Here is a 24,312-nt window from a genome sequence, read left to right on the forward strand (position 1 = left end):
CTTGGGTCACACCTAGATGAAGCACCGCTCTAGGACAGTCCGTCGCCTAGAAGCTCCCGAAGTCCACCGACTTCGCTGTAAATTGTGCACCATTGCCTGGATCCTGGGCCTCTGCCCCTACCAGCACAATCTCCGCTGCACACCGCTTCCTTCATAGCAACTCGAATGGCAACACTGTGGCATATTCTTCAAGAGTACCTGCCTCTGCGTCCTCTTGCCCCGTGCTAAGGCCTTCTGAACCCAACTTCGCCTCCGCAAATTGAGTCGCCTTAGTTCCTCCATCAAATGCTCCTCCGAGATAAGGTGCATGTGCCCAGAAGCTCCCTTCGTCTTTGGCACCATGCAAGATGAGTCCGCTCCGTCAGAATGAAGGACCCATGGAACAACATGATCCTACTCTTGCCTCTGCAAGAGTTCATGTCTTTGACCTCTGTCTAAGGAAAGCACTGTGCTTCTGCTCCATGTTCCAACTTCTCTGCTGGCTCCCTTCATGCGGCTTGGGTACTTCACCAAGTTACGCCCAAGTTTCTCCGCTCCTCGTTTTCGCATTGAGTCGATGGTGGCCCTCATGCCCACCATTCCACGGGTCAGCACTCCCTTGAGTCCGATCTCCATATCGACTCTAAGTGTGCCTTCATTTAAGTTGCTTCAGGTCGCTCCCCCACTTGATCTCGCAATGCATCCACCCATGCATTCTCTCGAGCGAGATCATGTGACAACTCCTCGCTGCTTGCTCGGTCCATTGAGCTTCGTGGAGTTGTTGTTTGTGAGGTACTCCTCCTCAACATGTGAAGTCCGTCTCACATGATTCTCCCTCTGGAGAGCCGAGACTTATCCCTCCTGGATAACTGTCCCGTTGGAGCAACATCTCTCTTCGTTTCGGAGACCACCATCCCCTTGGACTACTCCGATCTGCTGAACAAACTGTGCATTGTTCTGCCTCTTGCAAACGCACTTGCTAGATTGCGCCTCCACGTCAATACAGCCACCGCTGCACCCCTCCAGGCCTAGCAACATGCTGAACTCATTGCACACTTCAGCCTCCTCCGGACGTATCCTTCGCATGCCGAAGAGAAAGTTTCAATGCTCCATGGCGCCGAGTCTCGGTCGCCTTGGGATGGCCACGAACAATCCATCGTCCGCATACAAGCCCATGCACGAGTACCGAATTCTTCGAGTTAGCAATTCCCCTCACCTCTGTGAGCTTTGCACAACTCTTTCGGTCGCTGAGCAACTCATTCCACTTTGCATGGTCTCGTCCTTTTGCCAAGCGCCTCGCTTGCCTTGAGCACCATCAAGTAAAGTTGTCAACGTTGAGCCGTAGCTCAAACTCAGCCATCCCAACCTTTGTGCGCTCCAGATTCTTCCAAGCTTGCCTGTTCTCGTGGTGCCTCTTGCGCGAAGGGTTGGCCATTCCTCTGAATGCCAATCTCAGATGCCCGCTCCTCTGAGCGACTCTTTTCCCTACATCTCCATGCCCGTTTTCCCTCAAACGGTCGCGCATGTGCTGACTGCCCTCAACGCAGCCCCGCTAGGTCCCCCACGTTTGCATGTCAAGTGTTTCTATGAGTGCTTGTCCCGCTCTGATACCATATGACACGGACTTAGCTGGTTTTGCCTAAGTCGTGCGGCACCCTTGCGCGTCCGTCCGCAAAGGTCAGCCTCCCCGAAGCCTCCCATTGTCCCTTAGGACCAACAAAAGAGAGAACGGGTTAAAGAGAACGCCTCAAACGGGATCCACAAGCAAACATGTCCGAAAAACACTTCATAGACAAAGCAAATTACAAACAGACTTTACAAGCTCTGAACAGTGGCACAACAAAGGGTAAAATGGTCCATTACAGACCGAAAAGCTCTCGAGCGTGTCCACATGACACAATCTTTATTTACAAGCCTAAAGAGGCCACCAACCCAACTAAAATGGGACTATTAAGCCTTCGGCCGCCCCTTTACATTCTGTACAAGGCATGAACATGCCAAAAGACACGGACATACATAAGCATTACATCAAACACCTTGTTTAGAAGTTTGTCCGTGACAGCACGCTAAGTCATAATCCGTACCGAGATACTGTTTGGCATGTCCCTTCCCGGAAGCTCAGGGCAGTGCTGTCTGACGTCGTCCCACGCATCAAATATTACTCCATTTCAGTATTATTTTATTTGCTTTACATAGAACCTAATACTAGTATATTTTTTTATATGTACTTTAATTATAAAATTGATTTTTGATCATCTTAAAAGCTCATTTTATTTATTTTTTAGGGGGAGATTGGTTTCTACTTCCCTCAAATAAGGGATTTGAATTCCGGGAAACAAGCATTGGAATCTCACTCCCCCACCACACACCACCACCAACAATTGATTATTCTGATTCCCTTTCCAATGATCAAATCTCATGAATTAAAAACCAAAAGTGGGCATTTTGATTGATGTTCATATTTTTAAGTTCAAACATTCCATCAGTCTTAGTCCAATACAAGCTAATGATGCAAACCAGTGGAAAGAGCAAATTATATGGGCACAGTGCAGTGAGTCCAAACACACACAAGAGAACAAGTTTACCATCGTTATTCCTTAACACAAAATCCATCCTTTTCTCTAGAATCCAACCATGCAATCCAAATATATATGTCCTAAATCTTTCCCCAAGACACCTTCATCTCTCTCTCTCTATCTCTCTGTTTCTCTCCATGTGCACCATGCACATCCCAATAGCTTCCACTAATTAACTAAACACACCCACCAACATTATTGAGTGAATGAATCCAACGTTCTTTGCTCCTTCCTGCTGCAGGAATTGCAGTGTGTGGCCCCAGAAATGAACATGCTTTGTTGTTTTGTGTGGAGCACCGTAAAGTATTCGAGTACCAGCACACAGAAGCACCCAATTGGAATGGAAACCGGTCTCCCGCTACTTCTCGGTCCCCATGACAAGCTTTAGCCGGAGACTCGAATGCCAGATCTCTTGTTGCAAAAGGCCTATCTTTCTCTTGCCCTCTAATGGCTTCTTTGCTGCTGCTGGGACTTGAGAGTGGGATTTCGGTGAACAGTGATCGCACCTCGTGCGAAATCTCCTTGTTCTATCGAGCTCATCACAGGTAAAGAGGCATTTTGGTCATATCATCTTCCTCTCGTCTAAAAAACTCGAAAATAGAGCGGTGCTCTGTTAATATTGGACAAAAGTTTGAGAGAGAGAGAGAGAGAGAAAGAGGTAGACAGCGAACGGTTCATGGCTTGGAATAAATTGGAGGGATAAAGTGGCGACAGTCGTATCTGGCAAAGCAAAAGTTTACATCTTTTCTGCCACTTGAATCGGAGGGAAATGATTCGAGCAACCCATCATTTCTCGCTATCCATGCTCGACACAGGAGCTCGCTTCCATCATTAGGATCCGAAAACAGGGAAAGGATAATATGTGGAGCAAAAGGAGGAGATGGTGGATGGAACGAGAAGCCCATGCCTAGATGGCGTAAATGTTACTTTCAGCTCTCTTAAAGCCCTTTTTTGGTGCTATAGTTGCATCGTAGCCTTCTTTTCTTACTTGCTTATATGCGAATCTTTCTCCCCGTTGATGTTTTCTTAGGTTTTCACCGAGACCCGGTCTTCAGTCGCTGAAAAATTGGATCTTTCTTCTTCGCATAGAAAATAGTAGGAGAAAGCTTGTATCTTTCAACGTTCTGCGAAGAAATCAGAATAAAGTTTGAAACTTTGCATTACATCCTGTGGTTCTTAGGTTTTGGATCCTTTTCTGTCCTATAATTGCTGAATCTAACTCGATGTCGAACAAAGTTAAGCACCATTTGATTCCATACTGTAGTCCGGATATTGTGAAGTTCACGGTATTTAACCTCATGCTTAAATCTCTCTATTCTTTGATGATGTCTCTTGCAATCTCATTTATGTTTCAGTTATTGGATCCTGAAATGCTATTTGAAAGTGCTTTTCTTGAATCCTTATGCGGTTTGGTGTATTGTAATTACTTTTTGGGTTTTCTTTGCAGGTATAAATGTTGTGCCATTTTCTAAAGATGACAGTTTTTTCTTGTTACGAGAAAATAAGGTTTTGAAGTTGATAGATTCACAGCTGACGCCCACCTCGAGCGAATGCTTTCTTGTTTGGAAGATTATTAGGAAGTAGAAGTCACATAAATGGCAGATTTTAGAGTTGGCAAGCTTGAGCAGGGCCAGACAAAGATCCGGAATGTACCCATTGCAGTAACCCCGGAAGGGTTTTGGTGTTGTCCCTCTCCTGCAGTTCTTCAGAAGTCCCTCAAAAATCATAATCACCAAAGCAAAAGCAAAGCATCATCTCCATTGCGATCGAGGGCTTCATCACTTCAGAGGACAGCGACTTCGACAGTCGATAAGAAAACACATTCCGGCTCATTAGGGTCTAAGGTTGTTTCGGATGATCAGAGATGTCCGACTTCCGATACTGCTGTTCCTGCTGCTGTCAGTCCAGCAAGTGTGCCTGAGAGGCCATCAGAGAGGCCACCAAAACCAAATGTTGATAATCCGCAACGCAAGATATCAATGGGGTTTGGCCAGCCTGAGACCAGCGATTTGAAAGTGATTTTGTTTGGTAAGGAAGGAATCTGTGTGAGGATGAGTGTGCATTGGAACATTCTTGCAGAAAATAGTCGTTTCTTTGCAGATAAGCTTGCCGTGCAGTCTCCAGTACCATGCCTTGAAGTAGCAGACTGTGAAGATGTGGAGATCTATGTTGAGACAGTGGGATTGATGTACTGCAAAGAACTTAAGCACAAACTGATCAAGCAAAGTGTTCCGCGTGTGCTACGCATAATCAAGGTTCATTCATGCTTTGTGTTGTCAGAATTATCTTTATTTTTTGTTTTCCTGATCCAAGCTTTAGTTTCTGGTTTTACATATAGAATTATCTGCAAACCAATAAACTGACACAATACAATGACCTAGCCAAATGAACTCAGCTTTGATATGATGTTTTTATTACGTTACAAAAGGTTCTTTTTTTGCTGTTAACTTGTGGGTTATAGCTCATGTACTTTCAAGAGTCCAAAGCAGCTCAAATGCAGGCTGCCCTTTTTGAGGTCGTTATAACTACAAATAGAAAAGTCTTCAAGGACTAAGAAACAAATAAGATTTTAAGCCTCAAATAATGGCCACATTTTCAAGAAGCTTATATTTTGTTGAGATTTACTATGAAAACATCTTATGTACTTCGATTCAAAAGTAATGCATTTTCTCCATGGTGTTCCATTGCTTAAAAACCAAGAATGGGAACTTTCTAAGGACATAATTAGCTACTGACATGATGTTATCTAGGAATAGAAATTAGAAAAGGAAGATGCAGCCAAAGTCAACAGTAGATATTAGAAGGTTGAAGTAGTTTTTTTGTTAAGTCAAATTGAGAAAATCTTTGTCATATTATGTGATAATGGAATCCCATACTAAGATGCCATAGTGACTATGATGGAGTATGACCAATAGTCTATAATGAACTCTAATATTGACTTAGCTTTGAGGAGAATAGAAGATTTCGCTTAATATATCCATGGAAGTTGTGAAAGAGAATTTGGGAATGGTTGCTTCATGATGTAATATTGAGATTCTAGAATGAATAGTAAAACAGGGTCATATAATTACCATATGCAAATTGTTGCTTTTTCCATATTCTGGATGTATGCATCTACTTACTGGATATTTATTTAATTTTGGCAGTTGAAGTGATATTAGAAGTATATATAAAGTAGGTTTACTTGAACATTATGCTTCTGTTTATTAGGTAAACCAATAATTTTACAGTAAGTCATTGTTCCTTTTCAATTTTAAGTTATAGATAGAAAATTCATATAAGCATCCATATCCAATAGTTTACAGGTAGCCAATTTAGATACATGAATATGATATTATAAAGTACACAATTATATAATACTATCTGTTCTAATACAATGCAAAATGGATTTGGATGAGGTATTACGCGACCCACTTTAGCCCTTGTGGTGAGCATGGTATAGAAATTAGATGGCTCTATCAGGTCCAACTTCTACATTCTTTTATGTTGCAAGATGTTCCAAGTTTCTTTACTTTAGTCTACCAAGTCTTATTAACTTGATAAGGACTTCACGTAATTGGAATTGGTCTTTAACAGGTTGCAGAATCACTTGGCTTCCGTGCATGCATCAAATCCTGCTTAGATTATTTGGAAGCAGTCCCTTGGGTTGCAGAGGAAGAAGAAAATGTGGTGTCTTCTATCCGACATCTGCAGAATTATGGTGCAAGCCCTCTGTTGAAGCGAGTAGCTTCCGATTTATCAGATCCACCAAATGACACTCTTGCACATATAATGGAGTTAGTCCTCAAAAGCAATGAAGATAGAGGTCGGCGAGAAATGAAATCCTTAGTGCTGAAACTTCTGAAAGAAAACAATATTTGGACAAATGGATCTGTAAACATATGCATTGAGTTGTTTTACAGTTCATGTAGGAGCTGCATGGAATCACTGTTGGATCTGTTTAGACAAGCATCTGAGCCTGGTTTCTCAGATAAATCTTTGGACAGCAAAGACCCTGTAATGCGGCATATTGCTCTCGAGGCAGATAATCTTCTTTGGTTAGTTGAGATTCTGGCTGACAGGCATGCAGCAGATGAATTTGCTGTGTTGTGGGCTGGCCAGCACGAGCTTGCTGAATTACACTCAAAGCTACCAATCATGTCACGCCACCTCGTTAGCTGCATCACTGCGAGGCTCTTTGTTGGTATTGGAAAAGGAGAGATACTTCCGCCGAGGGACACCAGGCAGCTGCTATTACAAGTTTGGCTACAGCCACTCATTGGTGACTACAGCTGGTTACAACATGGTTGCAGATCATTTGATCGGAAGGTTGTGGAGGAAGGAATTGGCCAAACCATTTTGACACTTCCTTTAGAAGATCAGCAGAGTATTCTGCTTTCTTGGTTGGGAAGTTTCCTGAAGGTTGGCGACAACTGCCCAAATCTTCAGAGAGCCTTTGAAGTTTGGTGGAGGAGAACTTTCATAAGGCCGTATGTTGAATACCAGGGCATAAATCCGCAGTCGGATAAAAGTTAACTTTTAGGCTGATAGTTAGGCTTGAAGAAAATGGCTGCCTTAGGATTGTATAATCTTAGTTTGAATGAAAACTCTGCACAAAATTTGTACTGGATGGGAAGATTGGAGAGGCAACATCAGGTATGTTTTTGCTTGAAACACATGTAGAAAGTGTGACTGTAACATCTGCTCAGCTGATAAAATGGCACTTTTCGCTTGTGAGAAATGCAAAGGTATGTTGAAGTTGAAGTTTGCTCATCAGGTTTATCAAAATGCTCCAAATATTAACTGACAGTGCATGTTTAATGTTATTGGGTTTTGACAGATCAATCAGATGCATTCTACATATTTGCATTAGATAAATATTTCTTTTATCAAGTTTCATGTCGATCATGATGTTTCTAATGTTTCTCCTTACACTGGATGTGCAATACTAGGTCATAAATGAAAATTTCATGTCAGTGTGTAAGATAGTGTCCCGTAATTTTCGTATCATGTGACCAATTTATGTCAAGGCCCCGCAAGGCTCAAGTTGCAACATGGTGTAGCAATAATGAAGATTGTACAAACTCCAGGAGTCTTTCCACCTTGTGTCAAGGAAATTATTTGAATGGAAGGGAAATCATACAGATGAAAGAGCAGAATTCGCATAATTGGAAATAAAATATCTTCAACTCTAGCTGGTGATCACCTCAGTTAATGTACTAAAAATCTATTCCATGCTTAGTATTATCTATTAACAATGAGTTCTTAGATTATTCCATTAAGCAATAACTGATTTGACTAGTCCTGCATTTAGAACAAAGAAAAGTTGAAACCTGCCTGTCAATAATCGATTTTTAGGATTATGATATGGTTAAATGAAAGGATTATTTGATATCGGTTCATGTTAATAATTGATTTTTACCGGAAAGATGTGTAATCAGACCTAGCAATTTGTGCTTAATTTGTGTATGTGTGAGTAGTCCATCAATCTCATTAGCTTGGTCAAGGGGTGTGCTATAGATTTACTATCGAAGTCCTCTGTTTTTTATTAGATCACTTTGCTAGATGTTGGTTTGCTCAAGCCATCCACAATGCAGCACATGATAATAGGAATTCTCTTGGATTCAGCAAAGTTGTTAGTGATGAGTTTTAAGCCTATGGGCAGTGTCTGTGTGTTTTGTTTTGATGAATAGATGGACAAGTTTAACTCTGAATGCAGTAGCTTGTATTACAATGGCAACAGTTGCTGCTTCTTCAGCTTTAGAACAGACATTTTGATCTAATGAGATGACACACCAACTAAATATTGCAGTTTCAGGGCTTTTGAACTTGTGTAATTTAGGTAAAAAAGAATTCTTTCTTCTTTACATTTGGAAATGGTGCCTTCACAATTAACCAAAAATGCTATACAAATGTTAAGGACTATATAATTGAATTGACAATCTTCTCCGAAGTTTATGTATCTGTAGATCCTCCTCTTGAAATGTGACTGAGGCGAACGAAGTGTTTGTAAAAATGTCAGCTTGAGCACAGTATATGTCTGAAAGCGATCGATAGAAGTATCACCAAGGCCTTGAGAACTCCGATGAACTCATCACCAATCCATTCAAATCGAAGCCAGAAGCAAACCAATCACAATTATCCATTGAAGTTCTTGTCAATGGTAACAAGTTCTGGTACTTCATCTAGTAATCGGTTCACCTCATCACGAAACTCGAGCATTGCCCGGTTGGTCTTCCCTCCGACGATGACTGTTGTTCCATCTTGCAGTGCCCATATCTGCAGAATAAATCCTTACAACACTTAAAGAGCATGGATTATAGCTAGATCCCAGTTTAGTTGGATTCACAACCATTGCTGTGTTGGGTAATCAAGTACACTTACTCAGCATCTACAAAGGCAAAAGACACTTACTGACCTGTGAATGAGAGAAGTAGCTGATGCAGGTTGTCAGCATCAGAGCACCAAATCCAGCATACACAAGGGGCACCCCTGGATCAGTCTGTGAATTAAAGTACCAAGAACTCAGTCACGAATGGTATTTTTCATGGATCTTTCTATTGAATTATCAAGCATTACCTTCAAATCAAGGCCACTGCTACCAATAGCATCTTCGATAACGATCCTTGTACCGTCGATGTCAATTGGAAGTTTTGAGCTAGGTCGGCGAACTCCAGCAAATTTTCCCTCTTGATCATACAAGACAATGGACTGTAGGTCACGAGCCAGCATTGATCTGAGATTTTCCCCAAAAGAACAGCTTAGCTCCTTTTAATTCATTTTCACAATATGAGAAATAAAAGCTTACATACATTCCCTTAACATTTGGTGAATCAGCATCTCCAGTTGGTAAGAATGTTCCAAAAAGCTTCTTGTCACCATTCAACTGTAAAGGAGCCATTGCTAGATTAAAAGGACCTTCACCATTCTTAGTAATTTGAAGCGCTGAGAAACCCCAGTCAGTCTGGTAAATTGTAATTCCTCCATATCTTAATGGATCATTCACCCTGATTGTTTTTCTCATTAGTTCTTTCCCATCGAGACTGTACAGTGAAATATCAGTATAAAATTGTGATACCTGGGCAGTTTCAAAAGAAGCATCAGGTGAACTATTTATTTCCATCTCAAGAGTCATGTTAATGTCAAGAATGATGGAGGCTAAAGAAAAGCATTCTGATTGTGGTAATTTACCTCTCCACTGTCATAGTAATCCATGTAGAATCTGTTAACATGAACTTCAGTATCAAATTCTTGACTAGGAAAAGAAAGAACACCATTAGGATTCATCACATCACCCACAACAAAATTCAGGCCTTGGGGTACTGTTACGGATCCTCGAAAGCTTCCAGCAGCACTAAGCGTACCTCCTGCCATGATCAGAAGCATAGCTAAATGCACACCAATGGGAGCAAATCGGCCAGCCATTCCCTTGAAAGCATACAAAGATGGCCCTTTTAGGAAGATCTGCACATTCAAACCAGAAATGATAAGAAATCTCAATATTACATAGCACAAACTTGTATCCCAGAACTTCTAAGCAAATATAACAACATGTATCATGCAACATATATACTATCAAAGATAATAAATGTTGTAAAGACAATGCAACTCAGGGTAACTGCATCAGATCTACTCATCCAGCCACATGAAACTAAACGTAATGGTAATTGAGATACATGTTCAAAGGTATAGACTAAGACATGGCACTGCTGCATAAAATGCGAATAATCACAACTGCTCTCATCCTATCATTTTGTTACTTCTTTTGTCTCCATGTGTACCTCAGGACTAAGGAGCACCTATTTGAGATAATAGTATTTCTGACAATCATTAAATACATTATGATCTGATCCACCTATATCTAACTTTGTTACAAAAATCCTTGCATATTTCTCTTTAATATTTGTTTATGCTAAACTTTACATGCATCAACTTTTGTGGCTTACATTTTTACAGAACTGAACTCAACCAACATTCAACAGAAGTCCATACTACCTATGATATTTCTTAATCCCCTTTTTATAATACTTGCCCCCTCTTATTTTTTCTATTTACTTGTTATGGCTTAAAATTTCAATTTGATTAGTAATAAAAAAACCATATAAAATTATTCTGATTTTATAATTTTCCACATATAAGAATGTAAAAGTTAGACAAAACTTGGCCATATCTTTAAGCATACACCACATTGTAACTATTAACGATGAGCACCATCTATGATGCTGCCTATGTAAATATCTCATCTTGTTCCTTTGTTCCTAACTCTATGATGGCGGGTTGTCTTTTTTCTGATGTTTTTATCAATTGAATGCATAATCCAAAGATTTCAATGACAACAGAAAAAAAAAAAAAGCCCTGATAGACTCTGGTTAAACAGGTGACGTGTTTTGTCCATTACCTCATAACCTGCACCCATCAAAATAATGCCCAAATCCTGAATGGATGCTTGTGGAAGGGAGTCTGCAAAATCCTGCTTGCGAATAGTCTCTGCAGAGTGTATAAAAGACCATCTGCATGTAAGGAAATAAGAAACAATTCTAGTTATATTGCTTAGCTGCAGTTTCTGACACCAAATCAAGAGGAAGCAAACCTTCTAGCAACTTTAACCAAAGGGATCTGAGTTGTGTATGTACAGGCCATTAGTGAAGCTGCAAGCAGGATCAACATGCCCAAAAAAACTGGAGAGGTGAACATGTGATCAAAACCAAGAGCAAGTACCCATCGCCAAGTTACAAACCCAAACACAGGATTTTCTTCTGGATATTTCTGGAAGTAGTAATCTGGAGCCTCTCCCTGATCTATAACCGTGCCTATGAAATTCAAGAAGTACAAAAATGTAACGCATTGCTAAATATTAATTACATGTTTAGCAATTACTATAATAGTGAGCAAGCAGCAGCTCTAATATGCAAAGACAACTTCTAAACTGAAGAAAAGCACATACTTGAAGCAACATATCAAGGGGAAGGTTTAAGAACTGAGGGCTTTCCATTTGTTTACTATATCTCATATTCATTTCCAAAGAAAATTGCCAGACAATGAAATTTTGATGTTACAGTTGAAGGATGCATCAAAGTTCTCGCGTTTTAATCTTCTACCCCCTACCTACTATGGTATCATTCAAAACATATTTCATTTCAACCTGTTGGTACATGCTAAAAGTAATGTCACAGGCTAAAACAAGAGATACCAAAACCTTTTTTTGTTGTTTCCAACAAAAGATATTAAAATCTACGTTATTGTTTCCAATAAAACTTCTTATGCCTTCCTCCACCTTACCTGACCCCAGTAATTTGCATTATTTCATCCACATCACCAATGTGTTACTACATCTCTTGCAAACATTTTTCAAATCACTAATAATGAATTTCCCTTAAAATTATCATCAATCCATACTATTCCTAATTTTCAGAAATGCAGACATTAGTTGTTCTTTCAAAATTTTCTGGCCCCAGAATTTCCATCCCCATACTTTTATCTATTATGATATTAACTGTTTCGGATGTACTTCTTCCTGATCGCCCAACACTAAAGAAACGTAAATTATGAAAGGCTTTCAGCTTCTTACAAAATCTCTTTTAGCTTAATTAGGACTCAAGAGTCACATAAACCTTCAGAATCTAAATGATAACTTCATTAATCTCTCTTTCTTAATTAATAAAAAAGCAAGAGTATTGGAAGAATTTATTCTTTTGAAACTTATAGATCATCTATTTCAACTAGACCCTCAATCTTATGTTTGCATTAAATTATTTTCATTTTGTAGTCTTAGATCTTTGTTCTTCTTGGTTTTACTCCCCAGGTTTTGATACTTCTATCAGTTTTTGGCTTCTACACCAAAATAGTGCAGCTCTCAGTGGTAAAGGATGCTCTGATACCAAACAACATGGAAGGATCTTCACAAATCATTGACTGAGGCATCATAGCATAGTTACTAAACAAACTGGTGGTAGCTGGCCTTTAGCTTGAAAAAATTCATCTTTTTTGGCAAATGGGAAGTGGCAAAGATAGTTGCAATCAACTAAGCCAGCCAGCAACTTGGAAGAAAATTGCTACTGAGTATTATTTACAGCATAAAACTAAACAGTAGTAGATAACAGAGAGGTATAAGTTCAGAGATTGGAGAAAGAAAGGGAGGGAAGAGAAAATAAAAGAGACAAAGAAGGGAGATTAACAAAATCAAAGGCCTATAACATATTGCAAGTCAATTAATCTCAAAAACATACACTAACTCATATGGAATAGATGATTTGAATAAACAAAACAGAATCAGTTGAAGTCCAGAAACGTTGATTTATTAAATTCAAAATTTTCTTACTTCAATCATAATTAAAAAGAAATTTACCACCGACAAAAAAATATCCTATTAAACCGCTTCTAAGACCTAGATTTAATAAGACTCAATTCAACCCTAACCTAGACTTAATTAAACCTTAACCTAATCCTAGGATGATTCCATCTTAAATTACTTCTCAACCCATAACCTCAATCATCCATTATCTAAATACACCATATGAGCCACCACCACAACTAATCGCTTTATGTTTTACTATTAGTTCTCTTTCATGAATTTTTGGCATTTCAGATAGATATTAAAAAACATTTCTGGTCAATTTATCCTAATTTATTTTTTCTTTATTGAAAAAAAACTAAAATCTGCTCATTATATATGAATGCACAAAGGTGTGCTAACCACCAGGATACCTCCTCGGTGATGATTTCTCATTGTTATTATTCATCATGAATTGTTATAGATTTTCAAAGTAATTCCATTCAGCTAATGGCCCTTGTTTTCTTTTTGATAATGCTAATGGCAAATGCAGGTAAATGATTCCTCAAAGGAAATTACTCAACGGAAAATAAGAACTGTAAAAATCATCTATACTGTAAACAATTTAAGATGGGATAATTCACCAATATAAAGCAAAAAAGAATGGCCGAATCAAAGTGGTTGCCGTCGCTCACATACCCAAAGCCATCAATGCCGCGATGGTGAACATCTCCCCGATCGCCAACGGGAGGTTCGACAGAACGGCCAACACTCTCTTGAACGCCCTCTGCAAGAAAACCCACGAGGAACCTTCGGCGGCCGGCTTCCCGCTCGAGTTTCCGGCGCTGCCTCCTCTCTCCTCCGACAACGGCGGCGGTGTAGAACCGAAGAGAATGATCTTTTTGTTATTGTTCCTGCTCTTCTTCTTGGTGTTGCTCTCCGGCAGTGCTTCTGCGTCAAAGCTATCTCGCGAGGCTCGCGGCTTAAACCCAACTACTCTCTGGGCGGTAGGACGGCTGCCAAGCAGAATTCGAGCATTGGAGATGGAGCAGAGAGAAGAGAAAGATGCTGTGAGGACTTGTCGGGAGAGTGGAGAGAAGGCTCTGTTGGGGTTTAGAAGAAGAGAAGACATCGGCGATTACTGCACCAGCAGAGTGGAGATGCGTTAGATTGGGCTAAAGGTCGGATTTTTATTTGTGGAGACGAGATCACAAGGCCATTGGATAAGGTGGGATTTGATGGCTGTGGACGCGTCTTAGGAAAGATTGGACTCGAAGTGTGCCTCAAATGAAGTCGAATCAAGATTGAGGGCATTTTACCTTTAAAAAAATCTTAATATTAGGCTTTTCCAAGTGACGCCCCTAATTGATTTTTACTTAGGGGCACCGCTTCCCTGTACCAGCAGCCTCCGACCGTCGTTGGGCCCCCGCCCCCTACTATGACCACGGGCGGCGGTGCCGTGTCCTCCTTCCCCTTCCCTTCCCTCGTTGCTCATGTTGTCTTCGATCGTGAGGAAGGAGGGGGAGAGGTGACCACAGTGGCTTCGGCCTTGCTGAGGGAGGCGGGTGACGAGGGCGCCAGCACCGAGTGGGGAGGGCGCAGCGACATGCGACGATGGCGCCAGCGGAGGAGGCAGTGCTGGTAACAGGGGAGGAGGAGAGGGTGGCGCCACTCACCGTCGGAGCGGGGGGCAGTGGAGGCTATTACGGTCAGAGGCTGCGCATTTTTGTCGAATTGATGGCCGAGGTGAAAACTAGTTAGAGGTGAAGGTAAAATGCCCAAATTGGTCCTCCATGTGATAGCGGCTTCTTATTGCCTGTGATTGTAAATGCCTACCGGTAATAATCGTACCACTCCACGTGGCTTAACTTACCATGGCATTTTGTCCTCCATCATTCATCAACGTGGACACGTTCACACTCAGTATAGATATTATGTGAAACAATAGAAAGTTTGGCAACTAACTTCTGTGCCATATCCTTTCCAGGTTGCTAAATATGGAAAGACGTACTGACTTAGTACTCTTTTTTTGTTATCATTTTAATGATAAATATTATTTCCTTTCTGTATAGTTGACTCGAAGACACTTAAATAGACTTCATAAAGTGCCTATTTAAACTAAATAAATAGAAAGGACTAATTGTTTTTCTTTTCTTTTTTAAAATTTATCTTATAATTCCTTTATTTAATGAGTTTATTTAAGAAGAATCCAATGACAGCAGTGCGGAGCTCACCGTCGCCGCCTTGTTTGACCACCAATTTCCACGTGGTAGTCAACCCAGCCGCCACGCTCACCTGACCCGTTCAACATTCGCCGTTGCACGCTGCCATTGATGTCTATAAGATCGGTGTTCAACCTTCACCTCCTCGTCAAGTCTTCTGCAATGGATCGCAACCCTTCTCTCTCCCTGCGCGCAGAACCGCCGGCCTCAGAGAGGCGAGGGAGGGCGCCGCTGTACCACGCGGCGCTCCACTCGGTGCAGAAGCCGCCGGGGAAGCCCTGGAAGAAGCCCGACCAAGCACCACCACCGCAGCCCAGGGTGTACCGGGTGGATCCCCGGGGCTTCCGGCAGCTGGTGCAGCGGCTGACGGGCGTAGCCCGATCGACGCCGCAACCACTGAGGGAAACCGCCCCTCCGCCGCCTCCGCTTAAATTGGCCGCCCCAGCGTTGACGGTGCAATCGCTATTTGCTGACGGTGAAAACGTTGGCACGGACGCGGTTTCCAGCGTCCAATCTCCTACAGGATTTCTGGGGCTGCTGTCTCCTTCCTTCTACTCGAGTTTGTGTTCGTTCCCACTTCTGAGTCCTGCAGGTCCAATCGAGAGTATGGGGCATATATAGCAGTCTACACTCTTTGTATTATTGTTTGTGTTGATCCTTTGATCAGTGTATTTGACTGCCATGTTATTTCTGCATGTAGTGGAGCAAAATGCTAACTTTAGCAGGACATAAATAACAAAAGTTTTAATCTTCCTGTTCTTGTTTAATAGAGATCATGAGCTGGAGATTTCTTCCTCACCTTCAGCTGGTGAAAGCATCCCATCACACATCTCTCTTAAGCTGCTGACTAACGAGTATTAACAAATGTAAAAAAAGAGGGGGAGTCGAAGAACAAACTGCGTACACTTCAAACGCTGATCCAACTCCAGTAAGAAGGCAATTGAAATTTTCTTCTGTTCTTGATCGATATTAATCAACCTCAATCGAGTTCTTGTTTGTTTTGTAACAAAGCTTTAAGAAGCACCTATATCGAAATCTTCACTGAGGTTTGCATGAAACCCAAGCATTGCAAGAGAAACATACAGAAAACCCATCAAAGAAAACATGAACGAAAAATCAAATTTCAGCTCAAAATAGGTAAAACTTTTTATCTTATTATTAAGGAAAAACACATATTTTCGCCGTCTGTGGGAATCGAACCCACGACCACGTGGTTAAAAGCCACGCGCTCTACCGGCTGAGCTAAGACGGCGATATTACTCGAAATCAATCCTTATGCTATAAGGAATTGTCAAACGGATTCTGGAATACTTGAAATATACATTTGGTGCCAAATTGATGCTGTGGTGCAGCAATGAATCGTTTTGATGAACCGATTTGTGAACTGATGAGATATTGATAAAAGTGCTTTTCTCTCGATAAAGTATTCCGGAGACTACAAAGAACATAAGTGCCTGACAAGACACACTGAAAAAATAAAAAAGATAACAATTAATTAATTTGACAGCTGTGGGATTTGAACCCACGCCCTTTCGGACCAGAGCCTAAATCTGGCGCCTTAGACCACTCGGCCAAACTGTCTCTATTATTTATTTTTCTCTTAAAATAATATATAATTACTCTGTTTGGTTTCCCAAATAAACGATATTTTATTAGTTGCAACGGCAGGACGAAAAGATTACCGTCAAATTTATTGATAAAGATTAAGATGCATCATGATTTTTTAAAAATACTTTAAATTTTAAATTTTTTCAAAGTGATAGATATTATTGGAAGATTTCTTTGAAAAGTCTCCTCTTTTTCGTGTTTTCCCATATAACACTCTTGTTTTCGATTTTCTCATGTCCCGAAAATACCCTTCCTCGGCGCCGACGCCGCCTGTGCTTTCCCTGAACGTCGCCTTCGTCCCACCGGCGTCACCTCCGCCCCTTCTCCCAAGCTTGTGGTCCGCCCTTCCTCGTCATGTTCCTCACCTCCGCGTGTGCTCTTCCCCGCAAGTGGGCCCCCATCCTTCCCAGTTGAGCTTCTCACCTCCGCCCCAAGCGAGAGGGTACCATTGTCCCTTGTGCCGCAGCCGACAGCAAGATAGCCCACTGCCGACGCCTCCGTCGCCCCCTCCCTTGCTGTCGACAGAGGAGCATGAGGGGCGGTGGTCGGAGGCGTATGTAGCGAAGGAAGAACGGGGACCCTCCTACGAGGTGGCTGGGACCCACAACGGTGGCGGCGAGGCAGCAGGCTGTTTGCGTTGTCGGCGGTGGCACAAGGGGCAACGGTTGCCTCTCGCCTGGGAAGAGGTGAGGCGGGCGATGGGGAAGGGCGGGCCTCATGACGGCAGGGAAGCGAGCGGAAGCGGAGGTGACAGACAGGGACGCACAGGCGAGGCCGGCGGGGAAGCGATGGCAGGTGTTTTCGGGATTATAAAATCGTCCCATATTATTGTTATTTTTCTCGAATGCAAATCCATCTAATCCCACCAATGCCCGAAGACCATTCCAAACAGAAAACAAATCTTTCAAATGAGCTCATAGAAAACATCTATAGGAAATCCATAATGACCGTCCGATTTAATCAATCTTAACATGATTGATATAGTAACGACAGATCTGATCCCGTATATAGAAACTTTTACGACCAATAATACAAGCTTTTCCTTTCTCGTCGATGTTTCGCTGATCGTCTTCTCCGTCTAATAATGAAGCGCGTCGTTCCTTGACCGGAGAGACGAAAAAGGATGTCATGGTGGGCGCGGTCCCTGGTGAACTCCCTGCGGGGCGGCGACGACGAAGACGACGAATCGGAGGAATTCGAGGAGGAAAAAGCAGCAGCGAGGAATGAGAAATCCCGCGTCGGATCCCCATCAATAGCGCAAGAACAAGGGCAAATAGAAGAAGAAGAAGACGAAGAGGAGGGGGAAACGCCGACGCGGGGCGTTAAAGATGACCTCTCCGAGCTCACTGAGACCCTCACCCGCCAGTTCTGGGGCGTCGCCTCCTTCCTCGCCCCCGCCCCTCCCGGGCCCGACCACGGCGATCGGGCGCTCGCCGGGCAGCCCGGTGCGGTTGACCTCCCGCCGGCGGCTGCGGATTCGCCGAGGATCGCAGGAATCCGCAGCGATTTTGCGGAGATCGGCGGGAAGTTTAAGAGTGGGATCTCGCAGGTGCTGTCACAATCCAAGGCCGTGACGGAGATTTCTAAGTTCGCGTCTTCCCTTTTGCCGTTTGGATCGGACGAAGAGGAGTTGGATGAGGATGAGGAGAATGATGGGGTTGGAGTTGATGCTGTTGGTGTTAATGAGCAAGTTTTGGCTTTTGCAAGGAATATTGCCAATCATCCGGAGACTTGGCTGGATTTCCCTTTGCCCCATTATGAAGATGACTGTGATGGTATGCTTATTCCCTACTCTTAATTTTTTTCAGACTGCAAGGCATTAGATCTGGGTAGTTTATTGATTAATTCATGAGTTAGCATGAAATTGTGTATCATCACAGACTTTTATTACCTAATTCAACGGTTACATCTTAATCATGCAGTGGATTCAATAAAAACATTTTTTTTCTCTTTTATATATTTATCTGAAAGAATGAGGAATTTACAGGTTTAGTATTAATCATGTAGCGGTGTCCTAGAAAAATCAACAAAACTGTCTTTGTCTTGTGTCTTCTGGATTGTTGGTTAAATACAAGGATAAATTTATGGGTTACATACACTTATTTGTCGAATATTTCTATATGAAGTCACTTAGATGCACAATTTTGATCATAAGTAGGTATCTGAGATCCTCTTAAACTTCTTTCTAACGTAATCTTCTTTTGCATATGTTAAGGTGCACATGTTGTTAAATGTCAAAATTGTCATGATTCTAGTTCCTTTCCTTTTCGCTACCGTTGGATCAGTTTAACCCATGCTTCGATGGTGATCAGTTAACAAGATTATCTGATGTTGGGGTCTTAAAAGTTGTGATGATTATATTTGAAGTGGTTTGCAAGGGAATTTGAGTTCTTTAGACCATCACATGAATTTGTAATTATTCTACATGAAGTAATGATGATTGTACATGAAGTTGCTTAAGGAGTTGTGAGTAGGAGCCACCATTGATCTCTTTGGCTGTTACGATGAGTCTTGATGAATATAGATGAAAAATCTTGGAAACAGAGGTGCTAGTACAGTGTAATCTATGAGAAGTTTCTGCTTTTCTATTGCTTCAGAAATGTTTCTTTAGAGCCAAGAGAAGATTAGGATGGTGTGGATGCAGCACTTCCATAGAGTATAAAAAATTTCGGTTAAAGGATAGCATTGATTGTCTCTGATTGTTATGCCATGATGTTGATTGCTCACATTGCTGGTAAAATGATTGTTGGTTGTCTCAATCTCATCCGATTAATAATGTTTAATCATTTTGATTTTCAGCCTCTCTAAGTTGAACCCATCTTTACGTAGGCTGTTTTTGTTACTTATAACCACGAGCTGATTAGATATGACACAGTTTGCTAAAGAATCTTCATGATCATGGTTTTAGCTTTCATGCATGATGCTGAAATTTATGTAATGTAATGTATTTCTCACATCAATATTTTCTTCAATATGTTGTTGCCATTTTATCATGTATTGGTAGTGCTTTAATAGTCCATTGATTCTGTCTCATTTGGTTTGATTCTTTAAATATACTTTGCCAGTGCACCAGGTTCTATTAATTTCTATGAGAGTAAAACTGGAATAGGTATGTGTATTGCCCTCTTGAGTTTCTCAGTGACAGTCACAAATGGGGGTAATGTTTTTGATTTATAAGGGTTTGCCTCATTCTTTGTTGAGTTAGGAAAGCTCAAGGGTGGGTTTTGCATAAATAAAACAAAATTTGTTTATATAAAGGGTTCATGCGAGGATGAAGCTTGAACCTACTTCTGTCCTTGTAAGGAAGGAATGATACAAGGTATTGTTGGTTACACAGATACGAAAATGTATCTTTTTCTGTCAAATTGAGAATTAAGCATGGGTCATTGATCATTATGATGTGTTCCTCTTCCATCTCTTTGAATGTTTACCCTCAAAAGAAATAGTGCAAGTGTTATCAAGATACCGGCATAGTTTTCTTGCTTACATAACATCAATATGCTTCAGTTGGTGCATTAAAAAGCATTTGAGTTCTAACAGTGGAGCCTTATTATGAGTGTAATCACTTTCAGACATTAGTCTATTTTAGGCATTCATATATGTTCCTAAGCATGTACATTTTTCACGTGATCTATATTGACAATTCTTTTGCTGGTTGCAGATTGTCTTATTTAACCACTTTAGCAAACTAGACTTCATCTCAGGGAGAGTAAATTATTTCCCTGATTTTCGTTCAGCTTTATTTTTAGTAACTCTTGTTTCCTTTTTCCTGCTAGATTTTGAAATGTCAGATGCCCAGCTAAAACATGCCTCGATGGTTGAACTTCATGCACCCGAATTTGCAGTTCTGAAGACTGAACTTTGCCCTAGTCAAATGAGTGAAGGGTATTTCTGGAAGATCTATTTTGTGCTTCTGCATTCTAGACTCAATAGGCGTGATGCTGAACTCCTGTCTACGCCTCAGGTAATGTTAGGCTACTGTCATTATTTTGTTTGTCTTGATTCCTTTTGTTTTTAAAATTTAACGTTTTTTTGATGGATAACATATGGATACGGGATTATTTTAATATTAACCTATTATATTCATATACTGCAGGTTTTTGTTATTTGATGACATCATGTTCTTCGAAAAACATTGAATTTCTTTCATTACATTTAAACTTCCTGCAAGTTATTCTTTCACATACTCATACTTTGAACTTGTGAACTCTGCAATAATATGCCAGAAACCAGGATGGAAAAAGAAATAATCATTAGACTCACCTATGTAGAAACTCTCGGGGATGAAAGTCTCATGCCTTCACACGTCTCACTAGTGAGAGAAAAAAAAAGTGACATGGCACTATTTACACATAATATGAGAAAATAACTTATTCTTCACTCATTGATGCGTTACATATCTTAGTTATAACCCCTTTCCCTCTTTTTATATATTCCTCAAGTACAAGAAGAAAAGAAATATATAAGAAAAATTTACAATCACGTCAATTCAAATGAAATACTGATTCTTTCCTTTTTCTAAGAAGACAACATTTCAGCATTGATTTAGAGGATAATCTTCTTTTTTTATGTATATTTTATTGATTACTTCCATCTTTAATGTAATCTTCAATCAAGAGAAAACTTTCTTGTGGGATAAAATCTTCAGTCAAGTTCAAGGCTTATCTCCTTTTTTCTTTAAAATCTTCAATCAAATCAATGATTGCCACCTTCCTTCTGTTTTTTTTTTTTTAGTTTTATGGAACAATTTTGATACCCGATATAGGATTATAGTAGATGTTGTCAATTGACAACTTGTAAAATTTCCGAAGAGAAAGTCCTAAACTAGTTAAAATTATTCAAGGGAAAATAAATCAAAATGGTCCCACATCACTATGAAACCATAGTGTATAGTAGCTGCTGCAAATTTAAACCGCATTATCGCAATGCTACATATGTGGCTTTCCTAATGTGCTCCACTCTGCATTATTGCAAGTTCACACTCAGTAGAATTCATCATATTAGCATAGAGATATGTTGTGTTCTAGTTTTCACGTCTTTAAATCTATATGGAACTTTTGTTGAACTGTAAATTACAATTGCTTTACATATTATGTTATTTATATGCTCCAACATACCTTTTATTTTCTTGCAGATTGTTGAAGCTAGAGCCAGGCTTCTACAAGATATGCACAGCCAGACAAAACCGATATCTGAGAGGCTATGGATAGAAGCATCTCGTAGTAAAGATGATGGAACAACGATTCCTATTGAAGAGAATGTCATGGGACCTCTGGATGCTGTTAATGTCACTTCCGCACCCGCAACACTTCCATGTGAAGAACCAGCTTCTGATTCTATGAAAGACATTGAGATACCCTCTGATACCATGGAAGAAGTCGAGACTGAAAAGCATCCTGTCCAAACTACCGAGGTAAAAGTTGTTGACAAAGCGGTTGTAGAAGAAGGGCCAGCAAGTAAGAATATATCCAGCTTGACATCTAAAGACGCCACTCCGATGAAGTACGAGGACGGTGACGGGTGGTTGGAGGATGACAGTGGTGAAACTAGTAGCGCAAGGGGTGTGGCTATTCCTTTAGGGCAAGAAGAGGATGTATCCTTCAGTGATCTGGAGGATGTCGATGATGATCAAGGTCCAACTCGAAGCTCAAAAACAGTTTCAGTGGATTCTCAAACAACAGATTCTACAGGCTTGGTTCGGCCAAACAAAGTTTCTGGGGGTTCAGTAAAAGGTAACAACTCCACCAGCCCAAAGTCGGAGGAATATAACAATTGGATGGACATTGAAGATTTTGATGTGGAATGACACAAGGAACTGATCCTTGTGGAGTTGGTGCTATGAAGAATCAGCTCTCTATCTTTTATACCGAGATCCTGACTTTATCTCCAAGTGTTCATGATCTAGTAGTGTTCTGTACATAGTCTCAGCATTGCCCAGTGTCTTTGAACTAGGATTTACATAAGATCACTCTCTATTTCGAGCTCTGATAACTTGTGGATTGCTTTGGTCATGCAAGAATTGTGGAAAGAAAAGAGAAATACTAGTGGGAGAATAATCTTTATAATCTTATTACTGTTAAGAATATAAATTCATAGATTGTCTGTCCCATCTACAACTTGAACCTTGTAGATGAAAATTTAAGATGATATCAGAGGTGTACAAACCTGATACAAAAACACTTTAAATGCCATACATGATTGTGATTGCTTGTAATTTATAAAAATCATGGCCTCACCAAAACTGAAATTAGGGTGGACATGATCTACGAGAAAGATTATAATTGAAATTATTATAACAACTAACAACCAATATTATAATTATAATTATAATTATAATTTAATAAAAAATATTTCTGTCTAGGGAAAAGTTCACATGATGCTTTGATCCCCATTAATCAAGCATTTGATTCCCAGGATATGGAATTGCACATGAGCACAACTATAGCCAGAGTAGCATAGTCATCTCATATGAGCCTTTGATGCCATGCCTACTGGCCATGAAATGTCATGGGGGCCCAACACATGCAACCAATAGGAGGACATAATTGCTTCACTCATCCATCATAACCACGACAAGGAGCAGCCTTCACCTTGGGCTCCCATCATGTCATTTAGCTCCTCTTTCATTCCCACCCATCATTATGCTCCCAGCATTAGCTACTGAGCACACCTGGAAGAGGGTTGAACACAGGGAGGAGAAGAATGGCTTTCTTTAACATGAACAGTGGACCACCATATGCTGTCTTTCTATAAGGGTGGCTTTTTAGAGTTATTTAAACCAACTTTTTTGTATATTTTATATGTCCCCTAAGGTTCACTTTAATATTGTCAGATTCTTTTATGAGTTGCATGGGCTGAGACTGGGCTGAGTTTGAATTGGCCTATTGGTCTCTGCAAATCTTTTAAATGTGAATGAAGCTTGTCCAATTTCTTATGATGTAATCTAATATAATAGTACTGATATAATTATGGTTTTTAGGAATAATCTCTACTATATGCTGTTTGTTTAGTGAAGGCCATCAACACTACTACTCATCTATCATCATAACCTATCCTTTTAGTAATGGGACAGGAATTCGGGTCTATATATATATATATATATATATATATATATATATATATATATATATATATATATATATATATATATATATATATATATATATATATATATAATCTGGAGTTCACGGGCCCACCATCGGCTATGTGATGGGGCCCACAGGTTCCCCAACAAAGGCAGCACGCAGCATTCTGCACCAACGCCACTTTAATGAGTGCAACAAAAGTAACAAGGCATAATGGATGCCATGCCTTCTTTTAAGACCGCCACTCACGGACTCCCCTTTCTTTGGCAACTCTGCTGCCTTGCTCTTGCCGATTGTGCTTCTCTCTCTCTCTCTCTCTCTCTCTCTCTCTCTCTCTCTCTCTCTCTCATGCCTTCGTCCACGTTTCCCAGCCCAGGGTGCGTCGCCTTCTTCGGCTGCTCCCCGAGGCGCCGGGGGAGGAGGCCGCCCGGGCAGCCGGGGTGCGGCAAGCTCGACCGGGTGGCCGCCTGGGTCGGTGGCAGCATCGCCACCGCGTTCTTCGCATCCCTGGAGCGCTGCTCCTGCATCAACATCGCCACCGACGACGACCGCGACGAGGACAACGACGTGCCGCTGATGCACGACGACGGCAA

At 40.9% G+C, this 24,312-nt stretch overlaps 4 protein-coding genes and 2 non-coding genes across 12 annotated transcripts; 3 read left to right on the plus strand and 3 right to left on the minus strand.

Moving 5' to 3' along the window:
* Positions 1-2,873: 2,873 nt before the first annotated feature.
* On the plus strand, positions 2,874-7,307 carry LOC103975308 (BTB/POZ domain-containing protein At3g50780-like). Of its 6 annotated transcripts, none has more exons than XM_009390234.3 (4): positions 3,130-3,477; positions 3,586-3,841; positions 4,003-4,810; positions 6,132-7,307. In XM_009390234.3, exons 3-4 carry the CDS (start codon positions 4,151-4,153, stop codon positions 7,068-7,070), a joined length of 1,599 nt encoding a protein of 532 aa, XP_009388509.2. In that variant the 5' UTR covers positions 3,130-3,477; positions 3,586-3,841; positions 4,003-4,150; the 3' UTR covers positions 7,071-7,307. The 6 variants fall into 6 exon arrangements, with proteins under 6 accessions (XP_009388512.2, XP_009388509.2, XP_009388510.2 ...); XM_009390235.3 differs by having other exon boundaries at positions 3,130-3,471; XM_009390237.3 differs by lacking the exons at positions 3,130-3,477; positions 3,586-3,841 and adding an exon at positions 2,874-3,100.
* Positions 7,308-8,334: 1,027 nt separating this feature from the next.
* LOC135606011 (cytochrome c biogenesis protein CCS1, chloroplastic-like) lies at positions 8,335-14,500 on the minus strand. Its single transcript, XM_065096704.1, has 8 exons — positions 13,504-14,500; positions 11,125-11,344; positions 10,933-11,044; positions 9,726-9,998; positions 9,347-9,612; positions 9,114-9,270; positions 8,953-9,036; positions 8,335-8,813 (listed from the first exon to the last, which is right to left on the minus strand). Exons 1-8 carry the CDS (start codon positions 13,934-13,936, stop codon positions 8,673-8,675), a joined length of 1,686 nt encoding a protein of 561 aa, XP_064952776.1. The 5' UTR covers positions 13,937-14,500; the 3' UTR covers positions 8,335-8,672.
* A 637-nt stretch (positions 14,501-15,137) lies between these two features.
* On the plus strand, positions 15,138-15,647 carry LOC103975306 (uncharacterized). Its single transcript, XM_009390232.3, has one exon. It carries the CDS (start codon positions 15,138-15,140, stop codon positions 15,645-15,647), a length of 510 nt encoding a protein of 169 aa, XP_009388507.2.
* Positions 15,648-16,205: 558 nt separating this feature from the next.
* On the minus strand, positions 16,206-16,278 carry TRNAK-UUU (transfer RNA lysine (anticodon UUU)). The gene has a single exon. It is a non-coding gene; the product is annotated as a tRNA-Lys (tRNA).
* Positions 16,279-16,527: 249 nt separating this feature from the next.
* TRNAL-UAG (transfer RNA leucine (anticodon UAG)) lies at positions 16,528-16,607 on the minus strand. Its single transcript has one exon. It is a non-coding gene; the product is annotated as a tRNA-Leu (tRNA).
* Positions 16,608-16,901: 294 nt separating this feature from the next.
* Positions 16,902-22,619, plus strand: LOC135583989 (uncharacterized). Of its 2 annotated transcripts, XM_065096708.1 has the most exons (4): positions 16,902-17,429; positions 17,725-18,409; positions 20,411-20,598; positions 21,769-22,619. In XM_065096708.1, exons 2-4 carry the CDS (start codon positions 17,758-17,760, stop codon positions 22,438-22,440), a joined length of 1,512 nt encoding a protein of 503 aa, XP_064952780.1. In that variant the 5' UTR covers positions 16,902-17,429; positions 17,725-17,757; the 3' UTR covers positions 22,441-22,619. The 2 variants fall into 2 exon arrangements, with proteins under 2 accessions (XP_064952780.1, XP_064952779.1); XM_065096707.1 differs by lacking the exon at positions 16,902-17,429 and having other exon boundaries at positions 17,502-18,409.
* Positions 22,620-24,312: the final 1,693 nt, after the last annotated feature.

This window comes from Musa acuminata, chromosome BXJ2-2 (genome assembly GCF_036884655.1).
Source record: "Musa acuminata AAA Group cultivar baxijiao chromosome BXJ2-2, Cavendish_Baxijiao_AAA, whole genome shotgun sequence".
In the NCBI taxonomy this organism is placed as follows: domain Eukaryota; kingdom Viridiplantae; phylum Streptophyta; class Magnoliopsida; order Zingiberales; family Musaceae; genus Musa; species Musa acuminata.

Excerpts from the sequence above, each read along its gene's own strand:
- LOC135606011 (XM_065096704.1), bottom strand. The coding sequence starts at position 13,936 with ATGTCTTCTCTTCTTCTAAACCCCAACAGAGCCTTCTCTCCACTCTCC. Across the intron at positions 9,613-9,725 it reads ATTACTATGACAGTGGAGAG|GTATCACAATTTTATACTGA; the intron begins GTAAATTACCAC and ends GAAACTGCCCAG. Across the intron at positions 9,037-9,113 it reads GCAGTGGCCTTGATTTGAAG|ACTGATCCAGGGGTGCCCCT; the intron begins GTAATGCTTGAT and ends TTTAATTCACAG.
- LOC103975308 (XM_009390237.3), top strand. The coding sequence starts at position 4,151 with ATGGCAGATTTTAGAGTTGGCAAGCTTGAGCAGGGCCAGACAAAGATC. Across the intron at positions 4,811-6,131 it reads GTGTGCTACGCATAATCAAG|GTTGCAGAATCACTTGGCTT; the intron begins GTTCATTCATGC and ends GGTCTTTAACAG.
- LOC103975306 (XM_009390232.3), top strand. The coding sequence starts at position 15,138 with ATGTCTATAAGATCGGTGTTCAACCTTCACCTCCTCGTCAAGTCTTCT.
- LOC135583989 (XM_065096708.1), top strand. The coding sequence starts at position 17,758 with ATGTCATGGTGGGCGCGGTCCCTGGTGAACTCCCTGCGGGGCGGCGAC. Across the intron at positions 18,410-20,410 it reads TTATGAAGATGACTGTGATG|ATTTTGAAATGTCAGATGCC; the intron begins GTATGCTTATTC and ends TTTTCCTGCTAG. Across the intron at positions 20,599-21,768 it reads AACTCCTGTCTACGCCTCAG|ATTGTTGAAGCTAGAGCCAG; the intron begins GTAATGTTAGGC and ends ATTTTCTTGCAG.